The 18455-nt window shown below is 36.5% G+C and overlaps 1 protein-coding gene across 2 annotated transcripts in view; it reads right to left on the minus strand.

The window, feature by feature from the left end:
• The window catches only part of IMMP1L (inner mitochondrial membrane peptidase subunit 1), a 36526-nt gene that overhangs the window by 12831 nt on the left and 5240 nt on the right, over positions 1-18455 (minus strand). The window contains exons 2-5 of one of the 2 annotated variants that reach the window (XM_055723035.1): positions 12712-12918; positions 7049-7186; positions 6164-6252; positions 5164-5290 (exon numbers count right to left, since the gene is read on the minus strand). In XM_055723035.1, the coding sequence (XP_055579010.1) occupies positions 5164-5290; positions 6164-6252; positions 7049-7153 (321 nt within the window). In that variant the 5' untranslated portion in view covers positions 7154-7186; positions 12712-12918. The remainder of the gene's footprint in view (positions 1-5163; positions 5291-6163; positions 6253-7048; positions 7187-12711; positions 12919-18455) is intronic. The other variant, XM_055723036.1, reaches the window with a different exon arrangement.

The raw sequence follows: 18455 nt of genomic DNA on the forward strand, positions 1-18455 counted from the left end.
AAAAGACCAATCTACTTGAGCAGAAGAAACCCTGGAGATACGGGGAAGTAGATTGATAAAATTCTTTGTTTGTTTTCCCTTGGATAATTTAGTTTTGACAAATCAGAACTTTGATTTTAAATTACTTCCCAGAAAACTCAAGATTAGCTCTAGCCGTGGACTCTGTACTGGGATACAGAGGGATCTGCAAACTGAACGAGTACGTCAAATCAGTTTTTCTTTCCCACCAAACACTTAGCGTACCTGCTGCTTAAAATTGTGGCATAACTTTATCTCCAGAACACTAGAACTAGGGAGAAGAAAAAGAGTAAGATATTTCCTTTCTCCTGACAGACAACTAGTAAAACTTAAGTTTACTGAAATACTAAACCAAGTGTAAACTAGCTATTAAGATACTAAGGACAAAGAACTAGTGTTTTGAGAACCTTCTTTAAAATATCCTAAATAGCAATTAAAAATAAACTGTCCAATGGTATCAAGCACTCTGAAATATCAAGTCACTTTTCAGTGTCTTTTGTTGTGCATCCAAAATCTGTAGTACTGTCTAGTGATGAAGATATTGTGGTGTTCGCATTAACACTATGTTACTCTTAGTACCCACACAATATTCTTACTGCATTTGACAAGGACTGTTTAAGAGTTAATAGCACTGCGTAAGACCACTTCTCTGATCTACAAACACGGTAAGATGCATTATCTTCAGAATTATGTTAGCTCTAGAGTTAACCACAGGATGAAGAGATGCCATCTCCGCAATGAACCTCATTTTAGCACAAGGTAAACACGCTTCCCCCACATCAGCTAGTCTCACAGCATTAGCGGTGTGTTGTGATTGATTACCAGCAGAGTGTTGCTGAGATATGGATTTGTATCTCAGCTTTTTATCACTACGACTTGCAAAAGGCAGTTCCTTATTTACAGACTCTAGCTGTATTAAGTGACATTATTAGGTACTACTTTTGTTTAAGTGACACAAAGGCTTACCATATTGGTAGTTTATGACATACAAGCTGTTTTAATCTGATGACTTACCCCTCACTTTTTCAATTTGTAAACAGGAGCTGCAGCACAAGAACATATGGTACTAAAGAAATTAAAGCTAAAGTAAATGGCATTAAAACAAATACAACAATAGGATACTCAATCTGAATTACAAACCTGGATCTGTATTAAGACTTTTAAAAACAGGAAATAAAAACCTAAATTAAAAAAAGACCTAAAAGGTTAATTTTCATAAGATCATTTCAGGGGTTTACTGCATTTGAGTAATTTCCTTATTAACCCTCATTACTTAGAACTTATAGTTGAATGAATAAATCAGTACACATATTTTTTAATAATTGCAACTAGGTCTGAATACCACACATTACTAAAAATCAGTTGTTTACCTTTTTAACTTTTGGGTTCGTAACACATTGCTTCTGGTACAGTAAAAAATACGTTATACATTCTCAAATAAGTATTACAGTAAATTCACTTTTATCTATAAACACCATCACTGAGCACAAAACCAAAAAAAGAGCCCAGCAAAACTGCAAGCCTAATACTCATCCACCACACCAAATATCAATTAAAAAGCAATGAAAAGAAAAAAAATACATTTTCCTAACATTCTTACACTATAGCAGCTTACTCAAAGGAATTTCATTGTACTTTTTATGTAAATTGGAAGACTTCCCTCAGTATTATTATGCAGATGAGCTCCAACCTCTAGCATATGAAGCAGCATATACCATAAAGGGTCCAAAGTAAAGACATTCCTTATGTACTTTAATTTAAGCATGTGCTTAATTTATACCAGTTGATTTGATATGTGGGATTAGTTCCATCAACTTGTAATCTAGCGACTCCAAAGACAGTGTTTTGGTACAGCCTTTCACACAGTGACAAAAAGAATTTTTCTCATACAACGTGTGACTTCAGCTAAGTATTGCAATAAAAGTATTTTAACAGCACTATGAAGACTTTCATATAACTTCCACTGCTATACTGCGTTTCTACCCAAGTGAAATATCTTTTTTCAGAACAATATATTCAACTTCTCTGTGATTTCTTTATTTTTATTATAGCTTGGAAGGTTGGTTTGTTGTGTTTGCTTTCTTTTAATCTACAGATATCTACTTGGTTGTCTGCAGCAATGAAGTGTCTCATCCGCATAATTTTACAGAGAGGAAACTGTAAACAGAGTTTTCCGATCTCCTATCTATACACATATAAGCCATCTTGAGACGTATATTTATGAACGAAACAAGACTGGAAGCAGGACCTGATTTTAGCATTCTCTTAGGCTTCAGAACAAGGATCATTTATGACAGCGCTTCTAAGCACAAAAATCCCTAACTTAAACTCTATACAATATGCCAACGCTAACATTGACAGACTCAATGCAGACTAAGCACAATTCCTACTGACATGAGTAAAAAATACTCCTTTTGGGGCGACAAGAGAAGCAGCTGCTTAGAGGTGGTTTCACTCTCAGCTGTGTGAAGTACATTGTACCGATTCCGACATCTCCCCTAGCTGGCCAACTCGTAACACGTAACCCTTGGCTGGCAAACACCAGCAAAGAATGAAGCAGAGGTTTGAACTACTTAATTTGGTACTATTTCTGGCATCTGATACTTTGTATTTACTGTACTGTCCTAAGTTTGCAAACGTGACAGCAACTGCTCACTACTACTCCCCCAAACAGGAGAGGAGACAGTCAAGGAAAGCCGAGCAGTTCACTGTAACAACAATCCATCCTTGACCTGGCACACCTGGGGGTCACGGCATCCCAGTATCACTCAGAGTTTTCTCATTTTAGGAAAAGCAGTTAGCAGCTAAATAAAACCCACAAGACTCGTGACAATTTCGAGGCTTTGCTCACTGAAGGAGTGCCTGCAGTTGCACCTTTCCCTGGCAGCCAGGCACCCCAAGCAGCCCCTCAGGCCATTGGGAATCCTAGCCAAGGCCTTTCCTCAGTTTTGACAAACTTTTTTTCCAAAAACCCAACCCAGGTTAATCCTTCCCAAGGAAGTATCAACAAAACAAATAGCCAGTTCTCTGTACCTCTGCTGCCACTATTTGCTTTGAAGAGTTTTGTGTCTGAATTAAGAGAAAAAGCGCACAGCACAGCAATTCACTGCAATAAGGAATCTGATCAGACAATTACCTAAACAGACACGGATCCCTTCTTCCCTCCCCAACAAGAACAATTTACTTAGTGAATAATCCAGTGTACTTTATGAGCCTAAAGTGCAGATACCTCCGTTGAGAATATAATACTGCTTCTGTAAAGGAAGTGTCTCCTGAACAGATGGAAAGATTTACCTCTTCAACAACCCCTACAGATAGGGGGAAAGCAGATACACACTAACAAACGAAAGCATTTCCATTTAGATCATTTCCCCCCCCAGATACAAGTTATGATGCAAGAATTAAGAAAGCTTGCATGTCACTTTGCTTTATTTCCACACATTAGCCTTTATAAAAATGGAAATGGACTCAGCATTCCTCATTCTCCTTGCATTGTTTATTAAAATTGAAGACAAGAAATCTTGTATCTGGCGCAAAATTGTGCTGGATATTCATTTGATTCCCTTAGGGTTTCCAGAAAGGCTGACATACTGTTAAGTGCAAATCTTTCCTGAACTTCCTTTGCAAGACTAAGTGAGGAACAAGATGCTTAGAGGAACTCAGTTTGCATTTTCTATCAGTATACATAGAATCCAGACTTCCATTTCAGCTCGTTCCGCTCTGGGAAATTCATATTTTATCTAAATTACTACTCCCATGGGAGCTAGAAAAATTCTTCAACTTGGTAAGAAAGGTGGACTGGGGTTCTTCAGGATTTTTTTTTTAGTTCTTGGTTAAGTAGTAACAATTTGATTTATGGAAAAAATAAATTATCTGTCTTCCCCTTCAAAACATAACAAAGAATGAGTTCCTTCTTTCTGACCACGAGTAACATAAGTGTGAACAGAAGCTCCAGCGGTACTGGAACTTGATCAGAAGGGCAGATTAGAGGCAGGTGCCTCAAGTGTCTGGCCTCAACATTGGAGAGGAAGAAGCAACAAATTCAACTCCTCAGCACAGGGTATGAATCTCCTTACTTTCTGGTCCTAGGTCTTCACTAAAGCTGGACACTGAATCTAGACACAACATTGACAAGAATTTTGCCACTGATTTTAGTAACAACAGCCTCCAGCTGCTTAATGTAAACGACATGCCAGTACCTTGAGGCACACTGGTGGCAGTTGGCTGTCTTTATGGCAGCTACACTTCTAAAGGATTTATCACAAACTGTAGCTGGCTGCAAGGAATGTTCCATTAAAGTCTCTCCCTTCACAGCACAGGACTTCAGCTATGGGCCAGATGCCAATTCGTCCTACCCTAATTGTAAGGATGAAGTGGGTATGAAAAGACAACAGAATATCCTTCTTTTAAGACTCAAAACACCTGTGCAAAATCTGGTGTCACAAGGTGCTGAACAGAGGTAATGATCAAATATGGTTTTGGGAAACAAACCCTGCATTTTTCTGTAATCATGATTTCTGATGATTTTTCTAGTGATAGCCTAAAAAGAGGAACCTGAAAAGATTTTCTTGCAAATCTTTCCAAGCTTCCATTAAGTATCTGCATAAAGACAAGTGAGTATTTTTTTCTTTTTATTTCATCTTTTTACCTTTTTGGACAAGTCAGGAAAATTACTACTTATCCAACCACACTCAGAAAATTAAAATTCTATTATATTGAAATATGGAGATACAATAACATATAATTTTGAAAGCAAAATCCTCAAAGCTTATTGCAGAGACAAAATTTTCACTTCTTTGGCATTTAAAATACAGAAACAGTTTTGCCTTAAGACCAAGCCCTTAAGTCTGCCATCTGTACTGCACTTTATGCAGAGAATTTTAGAATATTCTTCCAGGGAAGAAGACCTAAGCAAAGGGCAGAGCAAAAATATCATCTCCTTACACTTCCTACAGAGACAAAAAACTGAGAGACAGCTTGCCATAGAGTTTACATATTCTATTTTACAGTACCTGTACAAGAATAATAATTTATGAATGTCATACTTTATGATTTATGATGATACTCAAATATTGCAAAACCTTTACAGACTACCAGGCCTATTTCAGTAATCATTAATTTACAAAGCAAGAAACTAATACTTACATAGCTGTGACTCTTAAGGAAATCTGAAGGGTTGCTTGTGCAGACTTTATCCCCTTCCAAGCCAATTACTCTTTTACAGATATTTGATTTGGGGTCATTTGGGCTTTTCACAATTACAATATCTCCTCTGAGAGGAAAAAAAACAGAAAAACAGAACTCTAAATACAAACTATTTGGCTGAATACATGTGCATCAATGTGTATACTCCAAAAATATTCATGTACATTAAGGATACTTCCTTCTGCTGAAAATCGTCTAGTTTTCATTTCTTCAGTTTTACTCAGGGTGTAATTTTACACACAGTTCTTAAAGTACATTTGGAGAGAGTCTTTGTTATTTAGATCATATATGAAACACTTTAGATGTCATTTTAATTGACTCTGATGAAATGAGTATCATTTAATTTGATCCTGTTGCTACATAAAGATGGAACAGAACAGATTCCGTGTTCCTAAATGTTACTGACCAAATGTTGTATTTCCAATGGGACTTCAAGTATCTGAGTTTGTAAGACCTTATATTATTTTTGCTTCCTGATTATATACATTAGACTGTACAGTGAAACAAACCACAACAAAATGGGTGAGGGCCTTGAGCCTACTGTGCTGTACACAGAGTAATAAAATGACATTTGATAAATGGCATTTATGCCATTTGGTCATTTTCCTAACAACCTCAGCAAGCAATACCTACAGCTTGCTTTTCAAGACAAAACTGCTTAGAGAGAAGTTACATTCACACAATAGAACTGTTTTGAGGGGTGGCAGGGAAATGGGAATTCTTCCATTTTTTGGACAAAGCTGTAAAAGTGACAGACTATATCCTAAACAAATTTTGACAAGTCATTCAATTAACTTCCAGCAGATGCAATGAGAGAAGGTTTATGAAAAATTACAATTTAGAAGCAGAAGAATATGAGAAATAAAGGGTGGATGGAATGTGGTTATTGACAAGCTCTGGCAAATGTAATGTAAAATCTAGTCTCAACAAAGGAGCATACTTTCGAATGCAATAAAAGTGGCGGCTAAGGTTCTCCGAAAAGACAATATCAGAATTGTGAATGGTTGGTTCCATTGAAGGTCCAGAACACTGCAAATTAAAAATAAATGAGACAAAATTACTATTTCCAGTTACTTTTATCTAAAATACATTAATACTCAAATTATTTGCTAATAAATTAGAAAAGGGATAATGTAAAGAACTAAAAAAAGTGAGATGCTCCAAGGAACATCTGATACGTTTAAAAGGTAAGAACAGACTCCAGAGCACCTCTGACTGTTACAGCTCCATATTTGCTCAGGATCGGGCCCAAACTGCACTAGGCTATGAGTGCATTACGGATTCGTCAATTCGTGGAAATTACCAGGATCGGCACTCCAAGCTCTGCCAGCCTACCCCTTACTTCAACCTTTTTTTTTTTTTAAAAAAAAAAAAAAAAAACACAGAAGCTGCAAGAGCAGCATACAGCCAAACTCCACTATGTCCAGCAGCAGGAGCTGCCAGGTTTAGAACCTGGGGAGGAGGGGAAGGAGCACAAAACATCCAGAAATCTGCCCAGAATCGGAAACAACAGCATTTCCAATGGCATTATTAGTGATTCCAGTCTCTCTGGAAGAATGTACTCTCTGCAAAATGCTTAATCATAGTTTCCCATTTGCTTCAGTGATGCCTCAAGTAGTAACTTAGCAAAAAATATGACTGCCTAAAGTAGAAAGCACTTTCATAAAGGCTGGACCTGCCTCCAAAAAAACAGGCATTTACTAAACACACTTCAAGAAAGCTTTAAAGAAAATGAAGAAACCTGAAATATCCACGTTATCACATATAACAAATTCAGTACTATAGTTTTATTTTCTTTTAAAATGTCATGAAAATGAAAAGTTACCACAACAATTCCTCCAAGGTACTCAAAGGCACAATGCGCTATGCAGCCATATTGCACAGTATACCCCAGAAATCGAAAGGTTTTTCCTAGGACATTGCGAAGCATGGTACAGTGTTACGTCGTTCAGCTGGTTCTAGTCTACAGTAAAACAGAAGAATATCATTCATTTGGTAACAAACATCCTATCATTTAAAAAACTATCTTTTGTATCTAACAACCGATGGACAGTATTTTTTTAAAAAAGTGAATAAAACCAACAAATGATCAGATAGATCTGAGATTAATATTGTTTAAACAAATGCCATCAAGAAGTTTTTATTACACAGAACCTTTCACATGTACAATCAATGGACTCCTCTCACCAGCTTATCAGTGTGATTCAGTTGAGTAGGAGCTCAAACAAAAAAATAAAAAAATCTTTGCCAAACTAGAGAAATTAGTGGGAGAGAATGGTGTCAGCTTTCTGCTGACTCAGCTGGGCTTCTTTTAGTCAAGACAGCAAGCAGGCTTACCTACCACATGTATCTGCAACAGATGTGATAACATCCTCCCCTCCACTAGATCTGGCTGAATGGAATCTGGAAAGCTCTACCCATACTTTAAATGCAGGCTTTAACTTCCTGACTGGACCATGTATTATAACTCAGATGCAGTTATTTATTAAATAACACTTGACAAAGTTGTTCTAATCATGTGAAGACAGTGCAACTTAAAATAGCTGATTTTCTTCAAGCCCTAATATTTGAGACTGAACTCAACAGCCAAACAGCGAAGCATCAAATCATCTGAAATGATTTCAATATGCTTCACAACTGGAGTTACATTCACAGAAAACTGCAGTAATCAAGTAGTCAACCAAAACTTTAAAAGTGACATGACAATCAAACAAAAAAAGTTTGAAAAACTAGACAAAATTAAGGATAATAAAGTCCTGAATGGCTTGCCTAAGACTCTACTAGAAAAATAATACAGTTTTTGATAGGATCTCTGGAGGTTTTGCAGAGCTTTCCTTTGACAAGACTTCCACTACCAAAACACTTTCGTATAAAAATAAGGTTTTAGGTCTTTCTGTTCTCAGCTACAGTACAGCAGCTTAAGTTCTGCAGCACATACCACTAAATATCTCTTGACCACCTCCCCCAAATATTTAAGTCAAACTCTAATGATTAGATATAATTCCTGCAGTGATAATCTATCTGTTTCTTTACCCTAATTGTTAAGATTTTTATATATATATTTATTTCTCTTAAGGAAGTGAAAAACACATACCGAAGTAACTCAAGCGAGTTTTACATTCTGCAAGAAACCTGTCCCCCTTAAACTCAGTATCAGCTTTATCATGAACTAAAACCACAGCAAGGTTTCCCTCATTTACTAAGATGGGTCAATATAACTTGCTAAACAAATGCAGTAACTTAAAAGAAAAAAAGAAAAATGCTGTGTGTACAACATAATCTACTTAAAAATGAAGTAAAGACCTCCCCTTCTATATTTCATGATGTTTTGCTATTCAAATGCAGGAATTCAAATTCGCACAACTGTCTCTAGAAGTTAATGGGAATTTTGCCTGAATACAGTCAAAAGTGGCTTTTGTTCTTTGCATTAAGTATTTATAAAGAAATATACAATCATTTTTGGGGAAAAATGTTCTCTATCAAGCTCATGTCCTTGCTCCAAAAAGATGTACTTTGTTTACGTTAAAAAAAAAAATTTCCAAAATAAATCCACTTACTTAAACCAAGCTGTGATTCATCATCCTTAATACTAGCTAACAAGTTTCACAGTAACAACCCAAGATACAACAGAAATAGGAAAACTCTTGAATTGTTTTGTCAGCACATGCAGTGCCCAGCACACCACAGGACACCCTGTAGAAACTGAAACAGCTTCACTGAAAGCAAAATGCGCTTTCAGCAGAATTTATTCTGGCGAGCCAGAAAAGTGGTTTGCTCTTCTCAACCCCGTATGCTATGAAAAGCATGGACCAACTCCTTGCTCTCAGGACCAGAAACACGGCAAGCCCAGAAATGTGTTACAGGTGATAAAAGGAAAATTGAGTGACAGCAGATCGATCTGAGTTGCACAACTAATGTGAATTAATGAACACAACCATCTTTTGAGAGAAGTCCATCATCAATACTTCTTAACAGCACCCGCTGAAAGGCAGCCTCACATTACTTTTCAGCTGAGATAGACAAAAATACTGCACAACTATCCTGTACTTCAGATCCATGCTATCCAGAAACATTATATAAATATATTAAGACAGCACAGAAGTCAGGCACCTGTGGATATTCTAAATAAAAAGTAATTTTATAAATATTGCATTACATTGACCACAGTAGGTAGATATTGTTCACTGTGACAAATGGAATGTTAACAACAGTCTCATTAAGAGAAAACGTAAACCTCTCGTGCCAACAGCTATCAGACTGTAACTAAAATATCTGTGTATTATGAAACTACAAGCAACTGCTGTATGTCCCTGAAAATAAGTTTCAAACCAGCTTCAACTGATTTCCTGTCAGACTCTGGCTGACACGCACTTCCCAACAGTTACACTGAACATGTTGGTTTCTCTGATGTCTCTAAGCAGCTCTGAATTACGAGGGATCAATTTTTAAATTATGCAAAGAAGCACAGAGGTTAGAGTGAGCTTTGCCTACTGCTAGAGCTGCCATGGTATAAAACTGACCACAACAGAAGAGCATGCGTGAGTGAAGAGGTCTAAAATTTTGTTCCCAGTTGTCTTAAAATAAATTCTTAACTCCCGAGACATGGATTTCACCAGTCCGTTTATAAATGTGGCACAATGGAATTTTTAAATGCTCAGGCTTATCAGATGTTCATGATAATGATAAATTCTTAGCTCATGTAAGACTTTTTATTACTACTCAAGAAAGTTAATTTCAAATTAAGACATATATATACACACTTAGATTATACAGTTTCAACCTAACAGGATAACTTCAGTAGATTGGAGGTTTTGTTTTTAACATTAAGGTCCATCTTCAGACATCTAATGGCCATTCACACAGAATAAATAAAATCCTGAAAGTTTCCATGTAGTTTAAAAACAACTTCTAGCTAATAAGTGAATGGTTGTAGCAAGAGTAAGCCCAGTTAAAAAAAAAAATCAAAACCACACAAGTCTAGTTTATTTTAAAACCCCACAGAGTATTTATCTTACAATTGCTCTAGCTTAAGCATCAGTAAAATATTTTTTCTTCAGAAAACTGTTTATCAGTACATTTTTAAAACAATGCCATATTGTTCTTCCCAAGAAGGTAAACGGCTGTACGTTTTTCCACATGACAATTTTAATACAAAGTGCTGTCAGCAGGCAACTCCACCAGATACAGCATAAGACCATTAAGCACAATAAAACAAATTATTTAAGTCACAGGCCCCTTGAAAACATAATGGATCTGTTGTATAAACATCCTTATCGCGGAACTAACAGCATAAAACCTGTGGTAATTACTTCCAGGTACTACCTACTACCATATAGTAGTTGCTGAAAATCTTATACTGAAACAAGACATTGTTTTTATACCAAACACAGACATTGATTAAAAAAGGTTACACATCCATATTTATCACATAGAATACTATTTGGTTATTTTACAAGAACTTTATAGTTCATCCCCTGCCGCAAATAAAATGCAAAATGTAATTACTATTATCTTCTGTTCCCTTTTCCTTCCACAGCCCACGCCTTCCTCATTTGATATTTTTTTTGTTTGTTTGTTTATAAAATTAATCACAGCTAGCAGGGTGGAAATCACTTTGAGCCTCATGAATGACATCCAAGAGATGGGAAAGGATTAGTTCTCAGTTGCTGCCAGTTATAGCGCCAGGTGGCTTTTTCTGCAGTGAAGGTGTTACCGATAATCCCATTACATTGGTACTAAATCTTGCAGACATCAAAATTATCACCAAGGTTCCTTTTCATCCCATCCTTTCCAAATGACTGGAAGTCGCTTCACCTGAAAGAAGTCAAATCCACATGCAGCTGCTGTTTTAGCAGCCAGCGGACTCCCTGAGAATGCCAATTGTGATCCAATTTCGCTGTGCTGGTGGCCCCCTATTCCCTGTCCAATAATACATCTGTTAAAAAATCCTACAGCTACAAATCAAGTTTAATCCTACCAGGGACCTCATGTTGGTCTTGTCTTCCAAAAAGGCAGCAGGTTTTGCCGTCTATCTCTGCTAGTGTCTGGGGAATACTCTTTAAATCCCAGCCCTACTTAGAAGAATAAGCTAAGGATCACAAAACATGACCTCAGAAACCCTGATATGACTATATTCTGACCCAGAGGCATTCATTCTAGGTGAAGATTAGAACTTTGCATAATAAGATTACACAGCAAGTGAATGATATCAAGGGACTATCCATATGCAGCCGCCTGGTTTTCTATAGACAGCCTGTGCTCTGCAATATGCAGTGCAGACGAAATAGAGCTTGGTCTTTCTAGCTGAAATAAAATAGATTCACATAAATTAGTTGGCCATTTCCAGATTCCTAAATCCCCTATTACATCTTTTATTGACAGCTCCTGTGAGGATAGCACAAATAGTATTCTCTTTGTATTCTTTGCTTCTGTAACAATCACACTGAGGGAAACATACAGAGATTGTCTAGAAATTAACATCTTGTTTGCTGTAATCTTGGATTACAATTAACTGTGTACATAATAAAATTAGGAAATCAATGAGCAGATTTATCATTTCCCAATAACCAATGGCATTGTGTAAGACAGTTCAACATACGGTGCCAAAATTTTAAATACAGGAAAATCAAACACAGCCAAAAGCGTGGCTAAACAAATTATTGGACTTTATCTTAAAAAAAAATTCGCTGTAACAAAAAGTTTCCAGTCACATTTGCTTTATAGAATGCTTCCTAATTCTGGATTTACACTGAATATTTGGTGATAGTTTATCAGTTTTTCCTTAGCTAACAGAAGCTCCTCTCCTAACACCCTCCACTTCCCTTTGAACCAGACATCTTTCTTCACACATGGTAATCCCATAACTTGCACCATCTTTCCCAAAGAGTAACTGAAATTATTATTTTTTTTTAAAAAAGGGAAAAACTGCACACTAAGCTATTTAAATATTTACATTTAAGCTGTTATTTATATTAAACTATTGTCTTAAAATTTTTGCATGAAGTTAATGTTGCATGTGCTAGAATAGCGAAGGGTGTATATCATGTTTATTGGGATAGATCTTTCCCATATCAATTACACACCTTAATAATCATTGTTTCAAATATTCTTATTATAATCTCAAGATTCTAAACACCTTGAGCAAAACAAGGAACAATTTTCAAAAGGTCTTTCTGTGCAGGGTGTCAGGCAGAACTTGATTTGTATTTCTGCTTATTTTTTTCCTAGAAGAAACACTGGATTCAGTCTGACAAATCTGAAAAAGCTCGGTGATACTCTGGAAGAGATTATTTTTCCACATTATCTCTACTAGGCACTGACAGTTTGTCTCCAACAAATGCTCCTTCATCTACTGATCTCAGGCTGACAAGGAGCTCAATCCTGTAAACAAATTCACGTAACGCAATCCTTTGGTGTTAAACAACTAGAGACTATACATGAGCAATTTTTCAAAACAGATTTCAAGTCATTCTCACTGGTTCTATTTACCTTTGGGAAACAACTCCTAACAATCCCACAACCCTGTATAAAACGCTGTATTAATGGTCAGATGCATTCCAGGGCTTCTATCTTCCTCTGCAGCTCTATACACTGATCTTTGCTGAACAGCGAAATCCAAATAGCTGAGCAAAGGCATGGTCTTACATGGCAAGTTTGAGCCTCTGAGGGATGCTGAAATATTCACTTAACAGTCTCCTGTAACACAATGTCAAAGTTAGAACAAATGCCAAAGGTCTGACAGACAGCACAGTCACTTTCCTGGTGACAGAGAAAAATACACCTGTGTGTGCGCCAAGGGTCAAATAACTATATCCTAAGCTATATGCATTTATCTTAGATTTAAAAAAAAATCACTTTGAGACAAGACATGTAAACATTTAAAATTACTTTTAATTAACCGAGACAAAGAGTTACAAGTCCAATCTTCATATTAGGCACTTAATTTATGACCCTACAGAAACTAAAGTTGCCCATGGCGCTCATGTCCCCTGCACTTCCCAGTGCTTATGCACCTTCTAGAAATATGCAGGTATTTTTGGAAATACTACTCAGAGCAATGAATAGAAGAGGGATAAATAACTCCACTATGCAGTGACCCATTTCCTTAAAATATCTGTCATTACAAAGGGGATTGTTTGCTGGTAAAAAAAAACAAAACCAACTAAAACCACAACCAAAAAAACCCAAAACCCTCCACATGAAACAGGGCAACCTATTCACATACACCATCAGCAAGACTGTTCAGAAAGAAATACAAGTGTCTTAATGTTATACCCAGCATTAGTCTCAGATGAGAAGGCCATCATTAAAGAGTACACCATAGTTGTTTACGAAAACAGAAATCACACAGTATGAGATCTTAACACAAATAGTAAATCAAACCTATTATTAAACATCTGAAAAATACAAAAGCAAAAAACAAGGCCAGTTTTAGCACTGTCAGAAAATGTAACAATAGTAACAAAGAATTCTTCTGTATGCTCATCAATACTTCCCAGTTAAGAGCATCACCTAATGAAGTTTCTTACCCATACTCCACATTAAAAAAAAAAAAAAAAGTGTTAAAAACCAGGAGAAAGGACAAATACAGACAAAAGCGAGCTCAGTATTTTCATTTTCTAGTTACCTGAACAGAAGAAAAATGCAAATCAAGTGCTTGTCATTGTTACCATTCTACAAACTTTTTTGGTTACAAAGTTCCAAATACATACATGTACATGGATTCAACTAGTCATTTCTTCCTAGCACAAACTGTATTTCATGTGACCTTATGCAGTAAAAATAAGCTGTAATCAGTACATTTTCCTCATTGCTTAATAAAATTTTATTAGTTACTTCTGAGCTGGTTTATGTATAAAACACAAGTTCTATAAGTTCTTCTCCACGTACAGATACAAGTATTAAAAAAGTTTCAAACATCAATAGATGAGTGCAATGATATTAAGTCTAAGTTAATCCCCAGACATCCAAATCCATGAATAAAAATTCATCAGTTTTAAATACACTGAGCCTATTAAGCAAGAACAAAAGCATATGCACAAAAGAGCTTTTAATATATTTCAAAGCCCACAAGAGCCATGGTCTCATTAAAATTATAAATTACACAAACATGGAATAAAGATTCAAACTGCAGTGCAGCTAAGCAGATTACAGAAAACCCCGCGTTCCATATGATAACACACCATGGCCCTCCCAGATGGGGGCTTGGAACAAAAAGGCCATCACTGCAGCTAGGGAAAACCTCCTTGTGATCTCTGGTTTCTGTTCAGCAGATGACAGCCAAATAATATGTTGATTATTCTGTTTGTGCTGCTAAGCTTGTAAGATGGAATAAAAGCGATATGATCTATTGTGAACTCAATGCTAATGTGTTGCTCCACTCATAAATAATATACTGAATTTATTCTGAAACTATCTTTTTATCTGAGTTCCAGGTTTTAAATGCATGAACTAAAATAAAAAGCCAGCATAAACTATTATTTAATTTGATGGTTTAAAGTAAAAGATACAGCTGACACAATAAGTGAGAAAACTGACTACTGAGTGAATCAAATAAGTAGAGGTGCCTTTCTCAAATTTAGCAAATTACTATATGCTGAGGTGCAGAGTACCTACAAGACACTGAGCACACTCCAGCCCCACAAACTGCGTAACCACCGATACCAAAAGGATTACCAAAAAGGGCCTATATGGCTTATTTTACCACAGATAAGCACTCCAAATCCAAATTTCAAATAAGGACACAATTACTTGTAAAGAGAAAAATAGCACAGAAACAATCATTGTATAACTTCGCTAATATTACATCTCCTTGACTAAACTGCCACCTTTAGCTGTTCAAGTTTTTAATAAGTGATCAGATTTTATTTCATCTAAGTTTACTAACTTCACTTGTTCCAAAAGCACACGGTTTGGCTTGCCCACTGTTCCATACTACACTGCCTTTTTAAAAGGAAAAAGCAGTGACTGGTGATACAGCTCCTTTCAGCTTGTACACAGTATCGTTGAGAAGACTGATGATCTTCCTACAATTTAATGTTTGTGAATTTCAGGTCTTTTATGCCAGAAATGTTAAAATTCTATTTTAATAAAATCACTGCAGCTTGGCAACAGCACAAGAACATAACGACAAAACACTGCTTCACACTTCTTGGACTAATGGAAGCACAGTTGATAAAGAAAAATGGTGACAACATGCAGCTCCAAGAGGGTGCAACAGTTTTCTCAGAAACATAACATATTTAAAAGAAGCTCTGTTACCTTTCCTCCTTTGCTAGGGACACAGTGACAGCTCTAATTCACAGAAAATGAAAATACAGAAATTGAAAAGATATTAGAATCAAGTACATGTAAGTCTTAAGACTAAAAATTCAAATAAATTACTTCCTCCAGAATGAGTCCCCCATTGCAATGAAATAATGCATAGACATTATTTTCATACAAAAAACAAGACAGGACCTTGAAACAATTACTTAAGCTAATGCTTTGTGCCTGGGGAGGTTTAGTTTAGATAATGGGAAAAAGTTCTTCACTGAAAGGGTGGTCAGACACTGGAACAGGCTGCCCAGGGATGTGGTGGAATCACCATCCCTGGAAGTGTTCAAAAAAAATGTAGATGTGGCACTCAGGGACATGGTTTAGTGGTGGACTTGGCAGTACTGGGTTAATGGTTGGCCTTGATCTTAAAAGTCCTTTCCAACCTAAATGATTCTACGACTCTAAGCTCACATTTACACCAGCAATTACAACCTTAAGTCTGTCCCTTTTACAATACAGCATGTTATTCTGCAGTTACTAGTTAGGGTTGCTATTTCTATGACCTTGAAATTTCAGATTCCCTCAGTCTATTTCAGTTTCTAGAAATTTAAATATCACTTTCTTTTTGTTCATCTTACACACATAATCTCACACAAGATGTAAGACAGTACCCAGGATAGAAAAAAAAAAGGCAGCAGCCATGCAACTCAAGCACCTTATGATACATTTATGTTTCTAGAACCAAAACTTTTTTCATATTCTTATGAAATCCATACAATAAAAAGGTTTCAACAATAAAATGAACTTTTCCAGCTACCATCACAGCACTAGTAACTAAGCTAGCAAAAGCTAACTCGAGTCAACACAAATTTCAGCGCATTACTAAGTAGACAGTAACTTCAGAATTACACAAAGGTAGTTCTCAAACACTGAAGCACAAGTGAACTAGCTTGCTTAGGTAGCCCTACCCACAGATAGGTGGTCCTAAAATGCAATTTCAGCAAAGACAGCAATTTGGGCATGGTACTGGCAGGCTCAGTACAGGAGATGGAAGAAGCTGGATCCACTGAGATAAAGAATCAGAGAATGGTCAGGGTTGGAAGGGCCCTCTGGAGATCACCTAGTCCAACCCCTGCTAAAGCAGATGCACCTACAGCAGGTTGTGCAGTCACATCCAGGCAGGTTTGGAATGTCTCCAGAGGAGACTCCACAGCCTCTCGGGGCAGCCTGTGCCAGGGCTCTGTCACCCCCAAAGTAAAGTTCTTCCTCATATCGAGAAGGAACTTCTTATGTTGCAGTTCGTGCCCGTTGCCCCCTGTCAATCACTGCTCTTTTGCATGTCTTTATCAGACTAAAGATTGAGTAGTTGATAAATTTAAGACAGAATGGGCACTAAAGGGGAGAAAACTGCTTGCTAGAGGATACTACACTATCTGAAGTTACTTCCACACCGGCAGTGACTGAATAACCAAGCTAGTGTTACCTGTCTGCAATATCTACGGAAGCCACAACAATCAGAATATATATATCATTGGCCAGTATAATGGAAAGCTGAGGTTACAAGTTTGTGGGACTCACCAAGAAGTTACATCCTTATGTGTAAGCACATTCACAAAGATTCCCACCTTTGCGATCATAGAGATTGAGATTTATTTTCAATAGATTGTCAGTTCGTCATTTTATCTCAGAGTAGGAACTTTCTGAATCTCACCTAGCACACCTGGTGCACTTAACGGATGTCAGAGCCTGTTGTCGAAAGCTAAGCCAAAAAACAATGTCAGCAATATAGACTCTGCACCTCAACACAGTAGTCAGAAGTTACCTGTAAGCATAAGAATAGTTAAAATTATATAACGGGGAGGTCAGACAGGTGGGTCTATGCAACTAGACTTGTGATCCATATTCTGTTTGCTTGTAATTTCAGAAAGCACTGCAGAAGTAATTCTTGTTGAAACATTGCTGTTTGGTTTTAGCTAACCAAATTTAGCTAATTAGAAAAGAGGGGAAATTCTCCAATTAGGAAAACTCATTAAAGATATTTCAGCAAGCAGAGATGAACTACAATTTTAAAAGAATTCTGAAGGTGATTCATTTACTCTCTTCTGGCCATGAGCAGGCCTTGAGTGATTTGCCAAAACGTTTCACGGGTTTCGGGTCTCACAATATTGCAGAGATTATGGAGAAAAAAAAGATAGCCAAATAAGAAAAAAAGCACCTTCCATAACATCCCACAATGTAGGTGAGGAGCAAACATCACCTGTATTCCAGCACCTGCTGATACTGTAGATTTGTAATACAAATAACATGCTTAATTGGAATTATGCCTTTGAAGACAAAAAGTCTTAAAAACTTAGCAGAAAACAATGCTTTTTGAAATGCAAAATGTGACAATTTTTAACTTCTGTAATATTAGCATATCAGGAAAAATGCTACAGAAACTATAAAATAATTTCAATTATATATATTTTTACAGATATTCAGTGAATCCTAGGCTCTAAACGCACATGTAAGTTATTTTGTACTTTTGCATAAACCACAAATAAATTATATTAGAAAAAGTCACCGCTATTAACCTTTCTCTTCCATAACCATAATTACCTACATTGTTTACGTAGCTTCAGAAATGCCTATTTAATGAAGTATGTGCAATCAGATACAACTGGAAGACAAAAACCAAAACTCAAAACATCAAAGCATTTAAGTTATGTTCTTCCAGTTGAAACACTAAGTTTACTCTTCACCTCTTCTACTAACATGCTGAAGTGACAAACTGTTTTATTCTTTGAGGGTAGTCATCTATTCAACATGAAATAGATTTCTGGCTGTTAAGCATCTGAAAAGGCTAGAATCAATCTGTCTTAATTTCTAGTTTTTAATCCTGAAGGAAACTTTATATGGTCACAGAACCCAGCATGGAAAACAATACAGAATATCAAAAGCCATAATACAAATACTACTCCTCTTCTAGTTGTTGG

Source organism: Falco cherrug, chromosome 10 (assembly GCF_023634085.1).
Source record: "Falco cherrug isolate bFalChe1 chromosome 10, bFalChe1.pri, whole genome shotgun sequence".
Lineage (NCBI taxonomy): Eukaryota > Metazoa > Chordata > Aves > Falconiformes > Falconidae > Falco > Falco cherrug.